The following is a 17,528-nucleotide window of genomic DNA, read 5'->3' on the forward strand; positions in this document are numbered from 1 at the left end:
CATTTCGAAGTGTGAACTTGGCACAAGAACCATACTGGTCTTCTCTATTTTTTATAGATGTTAAAACCTTGATTTTGAGTTTTTTTAAGTAACCATATAACTAACCATTTTTAAAAATCCACGATGCATGTACCTTATGAAATGGAGATACTTGTTCAAGTGTGGAAAAAATGCAAAGGTAAATGTCACAAATAGAAGGATCATATTACAAATGTTTATCTCATTTTTGGCACTTCAAATCGATTATTATTTATCAAATGAAACAACATGCATTTCATGTTAATATATTGAGATAATCTTTGCATATTAATTAAAAAATAAGGTTCTTCAAAACTAGTACTAAACATATCTCTTAATGCATTTACCAACCCCTATGATTTCTAGGGGGTCCTGTTGGTCATTCTCAATGAGTTGGGAGTGATCACAATTTTGATGTTTTCTTCTTGATTTTTGCTGTTCTTTTGTATTCATGATTTAATACTATTGATCAAAGGTCATAAAATTTTGGTGAAGATATATATCAACATAACAAGGGCACCATTGTGTGCATGTGAAGGTGCACATATTCATAATTATTTATTTGACATGTGATTATGTGATTATACACATGTTGCTCTAGCAAGCTTGGATGTGTGCCTCGAGATAAAAAATTGAAGGCCTATAAGGTATCTTGGCCTTAAGTAAACTCATTATTAAAAAAAAGTAGTTGGGGTGGCCTTTTTTTTGAAGCCCAATTTTCAATTGAAGGTTTTGCAGTTGAGGTGGCCTTTTTTGAAACCCAATTTCCAAAGGTTGAAGGTCAAAATGGGCATAGTGTGAAGGTGGGGTGGCCTTTTTTTCCCATAGGTGGGTTTCTTCTAAAGGTAAAAGTAGCCTTTATGCCCATTGCAAATTTTAGCGGTGACTTGTACTCTAAAAAAATCTTTAATAAAAAAAAGTGTGATGTGAAGGGCTTGAGCAAAAAGTGAGTAAGTTGATATGACATGAGTCGTATATGCCGTAATATATATATGTTTCATGAGTCTAATTAAATTATACTATATCATATATATATTACAACCACACTTAATTTTTGATGGGCTACCTTGCCCTTCAAAACAAATGTTTGTAAGAAAAAAATGTACAAAACACTAGGAGTCACCGCCAACCCACTACATTTGCGAGGGACTACATGACATATTATGATAAATATCAACATAATATACAAGGGCACCATAAGGTACACATTTTCATAATTATTTATTTGACGTGGGATTATGTGATTATACACATTTTTCTCTAGTAGGTTTGGATGTATACCCCAAGTTGAAAAAATTAAAGGCCTACAAGGTACCTTAGCCTTAAGGTAAACCCATTATTCAACAAAATGTAGTTTGGGTGGCCTTCTTGTGAAGCCCAATTTTCAAAGGTGGCTTTTTTGAAGGTTCAAGTGAAGTTGAGGTGGCCTTTTTTGAAACTCAATTTCCAAAGGTTAAAGGTGACATGTGCCCCATAAAAACTCCAATAAAAAAAAGGTGAATCATGTAAAGGTGGGGTGTACTTTTTTTCCCCATAGGTGGGTTTCTTCTGAAAGTAAAAATAGACTTTGATGCCCACTGCAATGACCTGTACCTGAAAAAATCTTCAATAAAAAAAAAGTGAATCATGTGAAGGGCTAGAGCAAAAAGTAAGTAAGTTGATATGACATGAGTCTTATTTGACATAATATATATATGTTTTATGAGTCTAATTATATTATACTTTATCATATATATATTACAACCACACCTAATTTTGATGGGCTGCCTTGCCCTTTAAAAATTAAATGTGTGTAAGAAAAAAAAAATATAAAACAATATTTTTAATGTATTTTAGAACATCCAATAGAAAAACTCGAAAAAAAGTTATAAAATTCAAGTCAAGGTTAGAAAAAAGTCCAAAATTGGTAAAAAAACAAGTAAAATATTTGGCAAAAAGTGTGCCAACCAACAGACTAGGAGTCAACTGCCTTACCAACCCACTATAACCGCGAGGGACTACAAGACGTGTTCACATAGTATTTTAATAATTGACCTGGCATGATGACATGTTGTACACATGACATAGCATTTTAATAATTATTTAAATGTGATGGGCTCTACAACAAAAAGTGGGTGACTTGATACAAGGGGGGCATTGACCTTGAGGTCCTATAAACTAGTGACCCTTGGTCCCTTGGCAAGCTTGCGAGTTCATAAGTATTCCTTTGAGTTGGCCTTGGTAAGGGCTTTGGTGATTGGCATGCTTTTTGCAAAATACACAGCCTCCAAAGTTAGATTTTTGCTTTTTGCTTTTTGCTTTTTGCTTTTTGCCTTTCTTTTTTGGGGGGGCCAACAAGAGAGAAAGATTTAATCAATTTATAAATTCATGCAAATTTGCATTGATTTAATGCATTTATGCAGGTGGTAAGCAAAAAATAGATCCCAAAATCAAGTTAAGGAAATGGCGACTCCAAGTACTTTTGAAGATGGGGGTGACAACAAAGCTGCATCAGAGATCAATGGGAATGGTTGCAGCCAAATTTCAAACGAGGTATCAGCGATTAACCTTAATAAGCCCACAAAAACTTGCTTTTAATTTGCATTAAAAGCACTAATATAGTTCTTAATGCATCTATGTATAAGGTTAGCCAGAAGCAGCCTTGATTATTTAGAGTGATGTACAGATGATTATGAGATGAAAACACACCCACCTTAATCCCATAGATTGCTCAATATGGGATGCAGACACCCTTAACAACTATATACTATTTGCAATTATATTCTTAACAAAACAAAACAAATTGCCCCAGCAATATGAGTAGATAGGTGCATCAGGGAGAGCCCCTTTGTAATGAACATGTCTAATCTCTTTGGCAGGACTAGGAACCCTCTTTCACATCTAATGAGATCTCGGGTATTGCTGTTTCTCTGATGATGGCCAAAGTATGATGATCTAATCAATTTGTGTGTGCATGAAACATGACACTATAAATGTGTGCATGGCATATGCTTCAACCATTGTAGACCATCCTTTGCACATACATGCTATGTTTGGGGAAAATCCATCCCCCCCCCCAACTAGCCTCAGGTCCAAGATCCTCCCGTTGTTACCATTTTTTGACTGCCCTTAGGTGCTTTTTTATCCGCCTGTAGGCGCCAAGGAAGCACCTTGTGGGGGTTTTGAACCCAGGACCTCCTGCCAACACCTTCACCACTTGGGCTATCACACCATTGGTCAACACCATCCATCTTGCTCACGTTCTCCATGGGAAAAGCTGGGAAAACATAGTACCACCAATCCTCCAATGTGCATCCGTAGTGGAAGCGTTTTATGTAATTTGACCCTGCCTTTTTATTGCCTTCAAAAATTTTGCACTGGAGGAAAGGGACGGTAAAAAGTAGTTGGCTATCACAAAACACTTTGATGCGGGCATAAGGTGACTACAGCTGGGATATCCTTGCTGCCTGGAGTTGCACACAGTCAAACTTAACCTCTTATTTGGTCCAGGTCGTACAACACTGTATGGAGCGTTACTTACTGATACCTCAAAATTTGTGTTTCTGTGGTCATTGAAATTGTGACTCATTATTTTCATTTATCAATGGCATTTGAAATGCAGCATTAATCCAAAAGCTTAACATGTTTATCTGTCAAGACTCCTTCAATATTGTGTGTGTGTGTGTGTGTGTGTGTGTGTGTGCACACACACACTTGAAGTGATGTGAGACCAGAAGCATGCACTAGGTATTTTCAATGAATTGATCAGCCTGTAACATTGGCATCCTTAATAGTGAATCGATTACCCTGTATTATTTTGCCTAAACGTATACTCTTTTTTTGTTGTAATCCTTACATATTCTTTTATCTGGGCTTTGTGTTTTTTTTTTGGAATCTCAATTTTGTTTGTTAAAATAATTATAAGATAATTTCTTTCCAAACAGATGCTTGTTGAAGAGAGGAATTTTGCAAGGATTATAACGTTCAACAGGCCACGAGTACGAAATGCACTTACTACAGAGATGGTATGCCAGCTTCATCTTTTTCAATAATAAGGCCACAAGTACAAAATGTACTTACTACTGAGATTGTATGCCAGATTCATCCTTTTTAATAACAAGCCACTTCCTATGCTGTGTGTGCATGGGGTTTTTGTGTTCTCTCTCTGTCTCTGTTTCTGTCTCTCATCTGTGTTGAGTGGTTGCAGTTTTATATGTGGGACGTAGAGACCATTTTTTTTTTGTGAAACCATTGTCTAACTAATTACTCAAGGTATGGTACAAGCATAGCTGTCCATGAGGAAGGACATGCTAGAAACGGTGAAAAAACACATCTAATTGCCTAGTAGTGATCTCACCCAAGGCATAAGAGTCCTGGAGAGATTCATGCAAAGAGTATCTAAAATAAGTATAGTTATCAACTGATCGGTTTTGGGCTTCTCCTCTAGGCTCTCATGCTATGGAGGCTATGCTATTGGATAGAGATCTCTCTGCTCATTTCTTTTGGAGTTGAGTCTTTAATATGTGTGTCTCCGGGGAGCAAGCCACGTCGCCTCATTCTGTAATGGATGGCCCGGAGAGAATGGCGTGGGAAGCTTTTGCAGCAAGGTCGCTAAAACAAGACATGTGGTCTTGGTTGCATCCAGATGAAAGGGGTTACACTTATGCCTCACAACAGTTTCGGGGCACTTATGCTAGATTGGATAGAATGTATATTTTACATCAAGATCTCTTTTTGCCAGAGGTTCTTACTATGATGGTTGATCAGCAACAGGTTTTGTCGGATCATTGGCCGCTTGTGTTTGAAATGGTCTATCATCCTGTGGATGCATATAAAGGCTTGTTGGGACGCTTGCCTTTGCGCTTAAATCACACTTTTTTGGAGCATGAAGTTTTTGATGTTTATATGCGTCAGTTGATACGACATTTCTCCACAAGAGTGTCCATGGCTGATTATCATGCTGGGCCAGTGTTACCAACACTGGGAAATTGGCGCGGCATTATGGTCTTGCTAATGCCTCTATACAAAAACAGCATGTGGCTCTTCTTGAGTCGCTTTTAAAGGGCTTGCAGGCGTTCATGTTTACTGACTCTATGGATGCTGAAGTTGTGGATGCCATAGAATGGCTGAAAAAGGAGCTATCTAGGGTGCAGGAAGCACAATATGTTCGCTTTAAACTACTTGTACGTCTTGATGCTTTGCGGGATGCTAACTGTCAATCTCATCGCTTCTATGATAAGTTGCATCAAAAACATATGCGTGAGAATATTGTTAGGCTGATGGATGCCCAAGGCAACCTTGTTACTCAACCTTCTGAGGTTATTCAGCATTGCATCAGGTTTTATGAAGATTTGCTTGCCCCTCGAGAGGATGTCTCGCCGGCTGTCTTGGCTGCAAGGGAGTCATTGTTTGCTGAAGTACGATATCAAGTTGACCCTGATGTGGCGGTTCAGCTTGATGCTCCTGTTACTCAAGGGGAAGTGGAAGCTGTTCTCTCCAAACTTCCCATGGGAAAGAGCCTTGGTTGGGATGGTTTGACAAATGAGTTTTTCCAAAAATATGCTGATCAGCTTGCAGAGCCTTTGACACTTATTTGTCAAAGGGTTTGGGATGAGGGATATATGCTTGCCGATTGGAAGTTGGGCATACTTCGTTTGTTGCGCAAAGTCCCTTCGCCTACTTCTTTGGCTCAATGGCGCCCAATCTCACTTATGGGTATTCTGTATAAAATCTTTACAAAGATTTTTGCCAATCGCTTGCAGAAGGTGCTTCCTACTCTTATTCATCCATATCAATATGGATTTGTGCATGGCAGGAATATTTTGCATAATATTCTTAATGTTCAAATTGGAGTGGATTATGCCAAGGCAAAGAAGCAAGAGATTGTGAAGGGTTTGGGATGAGGGATATATGCTTGCCGATTGGAAGTTGGGCATACTTCGTTTGTTGCGCAAAGTCCCTTCGCCTACTTCTTTGGCTCAATGGTGCCCAATCTCACTTATGGGTATTATGTATAAAATCTTTACAAAGATTTTTGCCAATCGCTTGCAGAAGGTGCTTCCTACTCTTATTCATCCATATCAATATGGATTTGTGCATGGCAGGAATATTTTGCATAATATTCTTAATGTTCAAATTGGAGTGGATTATGCCAAGGCAAAGAAGCAAGAGATTGTGATGGTGCAGTTGGATCTTGAAAAAGCTTTTGATCATGTCAGCTGGTCTTTCCTTTCTCAGTTAATGACAGCCATGGGCTTTGGTCCCAAAATGGCTAATTTGGTGCATTTACTTGGCTCTGGCTCTATCACGCGGATTATGCTCAATGGAGGACTTTCGGATGGTATTTCTCTCACCCGTTCTCTCCGGCAGGACTGTCCTCTTAGCCCTCTTTTCTTTGCCATTGCCACTCATCCTATGTTATCTCGCCTAGATGCTATGGCATCGCATGGTGAAGTGGTTGGTTTGCATCTCCCTCATGGCAAGCAATTGGTTGCTCAAGCCCTTGCAGATGACACTTTTATGTTTCTCAGGGCCGAAAAAGCCAATATAGATCGAGCAATGGAAGCTTGGAATAATTTTGCATTGGCTTCTGGGCTAAAAATAAATTCAACAAAATCAACCCTCATTGTATGCACGGAATTTGATCTTGAGGCATTAGGGTGGCAAGGCCGTGTGGTGCATACAAGAGACATTGTTCGTCAACTTGGATATCCGGTGGGTGTGGATGTGGACCCCCAAGCGCTTCTTGCTTGGATTTTTGCTCGGATCTTGGATAAATTTATGTATTGGAAAGCTCAAGGGTGGCCTATGCACGTGAGGGTTAAGGTAGCTCAGGTTATTATGCTTAGCATGATTTCCTATTTTTTGCCTTTGCTACCTTGGACGCACAAATCTCTTCTCCGTTTGGTTGCTCCCATTTGGTTTATGCTGTGGAAGAGGCAAGGAAATATTATGGGTCAAACATGGATAGCTTGGAATCACATTACGACGCCCAAAAGAATGGGTGGGGCTGCTTTACTGGATGTCCGCTTGCATATGGTGGCGCGTAGGTGGGCGCTTTTTCAGGATATGTGTTTGCAGGAGCAGCCTTGGGTATTCATGGCTCGTGACTTGATTGAGTTGGAGGGATTGTCACATGGACGGACACGTGTGCAGGCTTCATGGTGGGACATTGTGAATGCGGCTCATCCTGTCTGTATTCGCTCATCTCACATTTTATCGCATATTCTCCTTTCTTGGCATGAAGTTCTACTATTGGCTCGGTGGGATTGTGGTCATGAAAGACTACTTTTGAACTCTTTGCAGTTCGAAACATTTGTGGAGTCGCGTGTCATTGTTTGTCCAGACAGAGATGCTTCACGCATACGACTCAACCGCATGGTCAGGTTAGGCTTGGTTAGAATCCGAGCTGCTGTGATACCTGGTCGTGACAGGCCATATTCGTTTTGTCGTATTCGGCAGCATTTTGGGTTCCTCGGACATTTCAGCCACTATGGGTTGACATCATGCATGCAGTTGAGCCTTTTACTCCATTGCCTCGGCCATCTGCAGATCAGCCTTGGCTTGATTGGGCACTATGTAAATCTGGTGACTTGATATCACTTTCAGCTAACCAGGTCTATCATAAGCTTGTATCAGAGAAAGATTGGGTTTCAGCCAAGGCCAATATGGTGTGGGGATGCACAAGTCTAAATCATGGTGGCAGAAAACTCTTATGCGTGGTTGGCAATCTAAACTCCCTTACCAAGGTAAGGTTTTCATTTGGAGGATGTTGGTGGGAGGGTTACCTACACGGGATCAGCTCAGCCGTCGTAAAATTACATTGGCCTCTTGCTTCTTCTGCACGACATGCACTGAAATAGTTATGCATCTGTTCATGAGTTGTCCAGTGGCCCATCAGATTTGGTCTTTTGTCTCTCGCGTTTGGGAGGCAGTAGAGAGGTCTACTGTTTCGGCTCATCAGTGGATATTTGGGATTTGTCCTCAAGTCATTACTTCGGACAGTCACCTTGTGATATTCCATTTCCTTAGATGGACAGGACTTTGGCATATTTGGACTGCACGGAATGGGTTCATCTTTGATTCCTTGTCTGGAATACATGGGCACATTCTACGTATCCGGGGTTTGCTGCTTTGGCAGTTTTCTTCTCTTCTCTCAGCTCAGCTACTACTGGATCCAGATGTTATTTCGTTATGGTCTACGGTGGCTCGGCTGGCTCATCTTTGATGCTTTTATCTGGGATGCTTATTTGGCTAGGAGGCTTTCTTATTAGTGTACAGGTTTGCATGGTCATAATCCTTTAGAGGATCTTTTGTGGGGGGTTTTTTGGGGCCATAGGTTCTGTGTGAGCCATGTGGCTGATGTACATTTTTACATATAATATAAAACACCATTTCACGAAAAAAAAAAAGAGGTTTTATTAACTCTACAAAAAACCCAATGGGTCTATGAGACCAACATATGTTACAAAAGTTCCATATGTAGACTGTGAACATGGAAACAACAAGTACTGAAAATGAAATGAAAGGAAGATCGCATACTGCACGGGCCTCCCATGTACACGAGGTACTGAAAATCCCAGAGCAAGATGGCCGGAGATACTGTGGGAATTTGTCCCAGATCTCCTCATCCAATGATAATATCCTCCTCCTCCATAATCGAGCATAGAAGCATCCAAGGTATACAGGGTCAGAGGAATCATACACGTCAAAGACTACACCCCACCTCCTCGCAAGATCCTTTAGCCCCACGCACTCATGGCGTCAGTAGTCATAGAGCACGATACCTCCTGAGAGCTAGATACCCACATCCGGGGATCCAAGCCTTCTGCCTCTCAGCTGTGGATCCAGGACATAAACCGCCACCATGGAGAGGCCACTCCATGGGTAGGGATTCTTTGTCATGGGGACGAATGAAATCTAAAGTTTGTAATGAGTGTCTGAGAGGAATCTCGTTGGCTCTGCCACCCTAGGGGTCGTCTGAGTATCATCTGCCGGTGGCGGTAAAGCTCCAGTAGGTACAGACCCTGGCATCTCTGGTCCTCATAACACACAACTCGTGGGAGAGGGCCGAATCTGTCTTGGAAGAGACAATGAAATATCTCCCCCAAATATCATAGTAAGATGGGCATCTGAACATGTGATGCTCCTGTGTCTCGACCTCCCCTTTCATGTATACCCTTTGCATTTGAGGGCTGTGATCTGCTCTACTGGACTGTCAATCCGTACATGGTGGAATGATATTTGCAGCTGCCCAATAGTGATCCGCATGGTATGTGGCATGTGCCTCTGAAGATAGCTAGGGATCGGGAGGGCCGACAACCAATTGGGTCCCAATACATCGACTGAAGGGCTGCTACCTTGCGGTGCATTTGCTTCTAATTACTGAATTATGAAAAGTACAAATGATGTTTACCATAGTGATGACCTTGCGGATGTCTGGACCAACTATGGATTGTGTGTTGGCTTATTCCCAAATGTGCACATCTGACTTTTATACTGTGCTGAGGCTGGCTAACTGTTGAGCTTGAGGACTTCAACAATGAGACTCTGTGTGTCTTGGCACCCACCTCCGGGAGTGGGCTGATCTCTCCTGCTGAAGGCTGAGTGCTTGATGTTTCAATATCTGAGGGGGAATGAGGAGGTCCCAATGGTCCCATATGGCAGCCAGCCAACCCTACACACCAAAGGACCAGTGAAATGGGGGAAAAATAGGAAATACTCCCCTTATTGCTACCCACCCCCTCGATCCAACCTTTGGGTGCCGATCATGTTGCTGCCCACAACCCCTCCACATTGGCCCATTCCATTCTGCTTGCTGCCGTCCCCGCAGAGCACATTTCTAGTACGTTTCTAGTGCCCGTAAAATATGGCAATCAGCCTGGAAATTGTCTTTTAGGTTTGTGTAGAATTTAACCGGTGCTCAGCTCTTGGCCTAATAAGCTGCCTAGACACTTGGACAAATAATAATCCAAGTGGGTTGTAATTATGTGTGAGACAATTCACAAACTTGACATATCCAACATCGCCACAATAGGTTAGTTGCTTGTGTGGATAGTGACTACAAACCTTAAGAAAGACATTTCCGTGCTTGTAACAACCGGAGTAACAAGGTGAAGGAGACGGAATGACACTAACCTTGTCTGACACAGGGTAGATGGGACCAAAGGGGTGTATGCATTTCTGTTTTGCAGCATCACTTATGCCTCATGTTATTGGATATGGTGTTATCATACCTGCTATTATTGGATATGGTGTTATCATACTTGCTAGGGCGTAGTGGATTATGATGGATATAATGATTACGTATTCACAGATTTGTAGATCAGCTATGAAGAGTGTGTGGCACTCGTCAAGAGCTTTGAGATGATATATAGGATGCATAGAACATTTTTGTTTATTAGTATTTTATTTGAGTTTTCAATGTGTGGACATTATAAGTGACTTTAGGACCTTTTTTTTTAATAGAGTGAAGATGTATTTTTATTAATAATAAGAAGAGAGTACATATAAACTATGGGATAGTCTTCTCAAACAATCAAGAGAAGAATTACCCACAGAAACTGCTCAATCCAAAATCCTCTTAGTGAGTAGTTTCATTGCAACTGCAGTCTGTTTATACTCACCAGACTAGCAATGTTAGCTTTCACTAAACAAATAACTTTCTTAGGATCTACACTTTGCATGCCATCATTAACAAAGACCAGAATGTTCCTCATAGACCATATCTCCCACAAGCATGTAAATCTTGCAAATCCAAAAAGGCTATTACTCTCCTGTGCGGGACCAATCTTTTTACCCAAAACCCAATGGGACCATGTACATTGCAGCCCAAAAATGTCCCCCCCCCATTTAGAGAGCTGTGACCAAAAGGATCTTAATGCCGGGCAATCCTAAAAGGCATGCTTGAAATCCTCGATGGCTGTTTTGCATCTTGGGCATATTCCTGAGGCCATATTTCTGATCATCAGCTTACAGCCTAACGGAAGAGCCCCAACCATGATTCTCCACAAAAAAGTCTGAGCATGTGTTGGCAGTTTGGATCCCCAAATTCTTTTGCATTTGTCCGGCCAAGCTAGTTTCCATATTGTATTGAAATGTTTAAAATCTCTCTTCTCTTGCATTAAACATCTGAACAAACTTGGCAGTTGATTCCCGACCAAGGGGAAGTCCATCTGTCCACCCCCAATCTTTGATCCACCTTTCCGTAAGCTTAGAAGTATTGATAGTTAGCGTCTTGAGCTTACCAATAATTACATGCAGATGATTCATATCAAATCTTGAGAGACCATACATGACAGATAGCTGATCCTCATCTCTCCACCCCAGAAGAGGACCATCCCAGAAATCCTCAAATCCAAGGTTGACTCTGCTGTAGAAAGGAGGTCAACATTTTTGGCATTCTCGCCATTGCATGTGTTTCCATGTCTAGGATGCCAATTCCCCCATCCTTCTTGGGTTTACACACCTTCTGCCATGCCAAGAAGGAACATGGTCTCTTGCCCTGCTTATTCTTCCATAGAAAAGCTTTAGCATAGCTCTCTTCCAAAGGCATGCTGGAAAATCTATACAAGGAGTGAAGAAGTGAAAGCATGCCAACAACACCATGTTTACTATTACTACCCTTGTGTAATATGCGGAAGCTTCGGAGAAGGATCGGTACTTCAAAACTCAGAAAACAGCACTCTTTTCGCGACGGAATTAACGCACAAACTGAAAGACGATGTGCAGAAAAATAGAGAGAGAAGGGGGAGATGGAGAAGGACACAGTATTGGGTCCCAATTACCCTCTGTAGGGCCCCCACCACGGATGGTGTATTTGCTTTATTAGAATGATGTAAATCTGAAACAAATACAAAGTACTTGACCTTTTCTTGGCTAGAAAACCTGCCCTTGACCTTCAGTCCTTCACCCCTTAGCTTTAGCAAACCCTTGGCTGTCCTGGCCCTTGAATGCTTGAGGCTCTTGGTGAATTGTGAGATGAATAATGGGATTATGGGCTGGGGTATTTATACCCCTCCCTTCATGCAGTCGGCTGGTTTCAGGAAGCACCCACGACTGAGTTTCATCATTAAATTGTATTCACACTTTAATAAAGTGTTTTCACACCTGTTTAGACCCTGTCCAGCCTGCGCATGACTCTGGGCAGCACCCTGGCTGCTGGACATGCTGCGCAGAGGTGTGGGACTGCCCCCCACACCTGGCCGCCTGCTGTCTTAGGGTTTTACACTCTGTCGGCTGCCTGTCCAGAGGCTCTGGAGCTGGCCGACTGCCCCTCCAGCCCTTGCCTTGGCTGGTGGGCAATGTCTTGGGCCCTCCTGGCCCCTTGGGGGTGGTTCTATACCTCCCCCATGCCCATTCTACAAGTGCAACTGCAAATACCTACACTGGGGTAGCCCTATGGGCTGGCCCCATCTCTACATGCAACCTACATGCCTACAGATGCCTGGCATCCAGTTGCAAACCAGATACTCAGCACATCTGACATCATTCCAGAGGGAGACTCACAGCGCGGACTGGCACTGCTTCATGTGCAGGACAATGCACACCTGACCTTGGACTCATGTGCAGGACAATGCACACTTGACCTCGGACGACTGAGATGGATCCCTGGCTGACTCGTCCCGGACTGGGCTCACATGGGACCAGTTCACCATCCCAGGTCCTGCACCTTCTGCACAGAAATGTCTACGTGGCATCCAAGTGCGGGATGCACGTGACATCCCCTTCTGCTTAACTTGACGGAAGCTGCATAGCCTCCAAATAATCCGTCAATAAAGCCGGATAATCTTCGAAAAATTCTTTGTCGAGCCATACCGCTTCATGAGTTCCTCGGTCTTGAAACTTCGTGAGGAACTGTCGTATTCTTCGGCCCGAGCCATGCTTGAAACGGTGCAGAAGGATCTGTTCTGGAACCATTACTTCTGCTTCATCAATGATGTCTGGTTCCGCTTCGTCTTTGACCTCTGAAGGGGGTGGACCTGCATATGGCTTTAACCAACTGACATGAAATACATCGTGCATAGTCCAACTCGGAGGTAGCTTTAACTGCATAGACACCTCATTAATCTTTTTCCGGATGGGGAATGGTCCGAAGCTCCTGAAAGACAACTTTGGGCATCGCTTGCCCACCTGCTTTAATCTTTGCTTCATAATCCGAAGATATACCCAATCTCCTTCCGAAAACTTCATGTCCCTTCGGTCTTTATTGGCCTGTCGAGTGTAGGCCTCTTGCGCTTTAGCCACCCTGTCTTTAACGGACTCTAGGATCTCCTGGTAAGACTCTGTCACTCTGTTCGCCTCCGGTACTGAAGACGACGTCCTGGTTAACAACGACTGGAAAGGCCTTCCAAACGCTGCCTCATATGGAGTCCTGCCAATAGCTGAAGAAAAAGAGTCATTCAAAACAGCTTGAACTAAAGGCAAAAACGATTCCCACTTACCTTGCTGATCGTGGACATAACACTTCAGCACATCAAAGGCCAACTGGTTGTATATCTCTGTCTGGCCATCTGTCTGTGGGTGGAATGCACTGGAAAAATTCAACTTAGTACCAAAATTATCAAACAATGCCCTCCAAAAATGACTGGTAAACTTGGCATCTCGGTCTGACACTATGGTCCTAGGAATCCCACCAATCGGGTACCAATGCCGAATGAATAGCTGGGCAACATCCTCGGCGGTCACATTGGCCCTGCAAGGAATAAGCATCACAAATTTGCTGAACCTGTCAACAATAGTCAAACACTGTGTATTACGCTTACTCGGACTGGGAGGCAGATTTGTGACAAAGTCCATTGAAATGTCTTGGAAAGGACCCTCAGGAATTGGCAAAGGTTGTAACAACCCTATCTTCTTTCCACGAGGAGCTTTCACCTTTTGACAAATGTCACAGCGTTGTACATAAGTAAACACATCACGCCTCATCTTTGGCCAATAGTATTGCCGTTCTAACTTCTCCAGAGTCGAATTCATGCCCCTATGACCACCTGTAATGGCGTCATGGGCATCATGGAGAAGAGCTGCCCGGAATGATTTCATGACACACAGTCGGCCTTTGTAGTAAAGCCAACCATCGCGTATCAGAAAATGGCATGGTCCTGTGGCATCCAATGCCTGTTCCCACTGTGTACCGAATTCCTCGGAATCCGCGTACGTGTGCTTCATGTCTTCTAGTCCTGTACCAACAAGGTCAAGTCTAGTGGTCTGAATCGCAGATACTTGTCCCTTCCTGCTCAAAGCATTGGCCACTGGATTGGCCTTTCCTGGAAGGTACTCAATCATGCCACCGAACTGCTGGAATATCTGACTCCAGCGGTGTTGTCGATCACTCCACTGTGCACTTGGCATCGTCTGAATCCAGCGCAATGCCTGATGGTCAGTGCGAACCTCGAAGTCTCGGCCATACAGGAAATGTTTCCAATGTTTCAAGGCCTGTATAACTGCTAGGAGTTCACGATCATAGACTGAATAGTTCTTTTCGGCGGGCAGTAACTTACGAGACATGTAAGCTACTGGATGACCATTCTGTTGCAATACACCTCCAATTGCGATGTTACTCGCATCGGTGATCACCTGAAATGGTTCGTCCCATGAGGCAAGGGCTAGACAAGGCGCTTCTGACAAAGCCACCTTGAGGTTCTGGAATGCCTCCAACGCTCGTGGAGTCATTCGAATCTTTTGCCTCCTTGTTTTGACTCCCTTTAGCAGATCGGTGAGGTCTGCCGAGAGATCAGAAAACTTGTCAATGTGGGTGGAATATGCCTGGCATATACCCACAAATGATCTAATGTCATAAGCAGTCTGAGGTACTTCCCAGTTAACAATCTCGGCCACTTTAGCCGGATCAAGTCGAATGCCTTCGGCACTGATTATATATCCCAAGTAATGCACCTGGAACAGATAAAATTCTGACTTCTTTTCATTGACATAGAGCTCGTTGCTTTCCAGCAACCTAAGGACTTTCTCCACATCAATGTCATGCTGCTCAACTGTAGCTGAAAATATGAGTATGTCGTCCAGAAATATGAACACACACACTCCAATCAACTCCCGGAAAATACGCATCATCATGCGGTTAAATGTAGCTGGGGCGTTCGTCAAACCAAATGGCATGACCACAAATTCATAGTGGGCCCGTTCTGTACGGAAAGCTGTCTTGGGGATGTCCCCCTCAACAATCCGAACCTGGTGGTACCCACTCTTTAAATCCAATTTAGAGAACACCTTAGCTCCATTCAGCCTCTCGAGAATATAGTCAATTCGAGGCATCGGGAATCTGCTCTTGATAGTCAGCTTGTTGAGTGCACGATAATCGACACACAACCGAGAAGACCCATCTTTCTTCTTGACAAATAAGATCGGTGCTGCAAACGGCGACACGCTGGGGCGGATGAAGCCAGCTTGCAACAATTCTTGGAGTTGGCGGTCCAACTCCGATTCCATTGCCTTAGAAAGGCGATACGGAAACTTGCTCGGGGGTTCCGAGCCTGGGAGGAGATCAATCTTGTGATCCTCCGGTCTGGACGGGGGAAGCTGGGGAGGGAGACTGTCCCGAAGAAAAGTCTTCTGGAACTTTTCATGGAGAACCGAGTACTTCTCGGAAGCACTGGCCACGGTCTGGGCTGTCTGGATGTAAATCATCGCACACTGTGCGCCTTTCCTGACTGCTCGCTTAGCCTGCAAGTGGCTTATGAGCGGAAAGTTTGGAATACCTGGCTCACACTTAATGGTCACCGGGGTGTTTGACACATTCCGATCAATCTGGAACGTGTGCTTGTCCCACTTGACATCAGGAAGAAACTTGTGAAACCACTGGATACCCAAAATTATGTCTGCTCCTACAAGAGGGGCAACCATATAGTCACGCACAAACTCTATGCCCTGAATGACTAATTTAGCACCTAGAGCTTCATACTTGACGCTCGTAGTCATACCTGTACTAAAACCCTCAACTTGTTTGTCCACCGGAGTTAGCTCGAAACGGGCACGCCTAGCGGCCTCTTCCGTGATCACATCCTCCGTGCTGCCGCTGTCAAACAAGACAACGACTCTCTGGCCACCTATGTAGCCAAAGGACTTGAGCAATTCGTTGCGCTCATACTCCTGGTCATGGGCGCCCTTCTGCTTATCTTCGAGTTCCCGGCTAATAATTGCTCCAACTGAAGCACCGGGGGTGGAAGAACTAGGGGTAGCCACTGGGGTCTGTGTGGGAGCTGTGCTCACCACCGAAGCTGTGGAGGCGGCGGCGGGCTTTGGAGGCTTCTTCGGACAATCCCGAGAAGTATGTCCTTTTGTGTGACAAAAGTAACATCTACCCTCCTTCCTGTACTGAGCAAGCTCCTCAGCACTCAACTTGCCACCTGTCTTGCCTGCCTCCGCTTTCTGGTCTGGAGTAAGCTTAGACGCATTGTTCGAGTTCTTGGAGCCAGAGGCTCCCGGGCTCTGTCCTGGGGAAGACCCCGACTGGTTCTGGCTTTTGCCCCCCGAAGCGTTAGCCTTGGGAGAAGCCGGCTGGGAAGTCTTGGGCTTGCCACCATTGTGTTTCATTTCTGCACTCTGCGCAAGCGAGAGTGCGTCCTCAAAGGTGGCTGGTCTAAACATACGCACCTCCCATTCTTGTTTTCTATCTCCTCCCACATACTTTTACATTTGATAAAATCTCTCAACTCTGCTTGTGACAAGGGTGTGGACTGTCTAATCAAAATCAAAGTATCGCATTCCTCTTGCAGTGCTTCTTGTTCTTTTCTCCTCTTTGCTGCCATGTCCTTTCCCACTTTTCTGATTAAGCATTGCATCTCTCCCACAAATTTCACTCATGCTTGGGCATCGTGATAAGCCCTTACTTCCAACCTTGCAATTGCAGCTCTAGTTCCATCCACAAAGGCATCTTCCCTGATGAGAGAATTATTTACAATGAGTTTCCTCTTATATGAAAAGGCAATCTATCCTCAGCCCAGCAATTATTGCTCTCCCAAACCCACCTCAAGGGAAAGTGATCAGAAGAAGTGGTTGCGTGGTCAACCCATGCCTTAAAGGTGTGAGGGATCCATTCTGCATCCTTGTTGAAATAAACTCTGTCAATCTTGGAAGAGCTAGAAATATACTGCAAGCTGAAATATGTATGCCCCGGTGTAGAACTCCGATCCCCAAGGTCCCAAGCATCCACCAGCCTCTTTTGCGTAATAAGCTCTTCCCATTTGGTTTTCTCCGAACCCATAACTACATTGTTAGACCCTAACCGATCCCTCTGTCTGACCACCATGTTAAAGTCCCCAGCCATGATCCATGCTTTCTGATTATCAAGACCACAAATCCATTCCCACATATCCTTTCTTTCTTTAGATGAGTGTGCTCTGTACACATTAATCAGCCAGAATTGTTCATCTCCCTTGGACACTTCAATAACCAAGATTCTGCCCGAGGGATGGTTAGCTATCATTGTGGGGTTCCATGAATTATGTACAACTGTCATCACCCCACTGTAACCATACTCCAACCCCCCGTAAAAAATCTTCATTCTCTTGAATCTC

General features: G+C 43.8%; 1 protein-coding gene across 4 annotated transcripts in view; it reads left to right on the forward strand.

The window, feature by feature from the left end:
* Positions 1–2,172: 2,172 nt before the first annotated feature.
* The window catches only part of LOC147612168 (3-hydroxyisobutyryl-CoA hydrolase-like protein 5), a 104,093-nt gene continuing 88,737 nt past the window's right edge, over positions 2,173–17,528 (forward strand). For 3 of the 4 annotated variants that reach the window (XM_086784045.1, XM_086784047.1, XM_086784048.1), the window contains exons 1-3: positions 2,213–2,289; positions 2,421–2,550; positions 3,942–4,022. In XM_086784045.1, the coding sequence (XP_086640171.1) occupies positions 2,461–2,550; positions 3,942–4,022 (171 nt within the window). In that variant the 5' untranslated portion in view covers positions 2,213–2,289; positions 2,421–2,460. Of the gene's footprint in view, positions 2,290–2,420; positions 2,551–3,941; positions 4,023–17,528 lie in introns of all 4 variants that reach the window. The other variant, XM_086784046.1, reaches the window with a different exon arrangement.

The sequence above is a fragment of the Cibotium barometz genome, chromosome 46, assembly GCF_041138505.1.
Source record: "Cibotium barometz isolate CiBa-2024 chromosome 46, ASM4113850v1, whole genome shotgun sequence".
NCBI classification, from domain to species: Eukaryota; Viridiplantae; Streptophyta; class Polypodiopsida; order Cyatheales; family Cibotiaceae; genus Cibotium; species Cibotium barometz.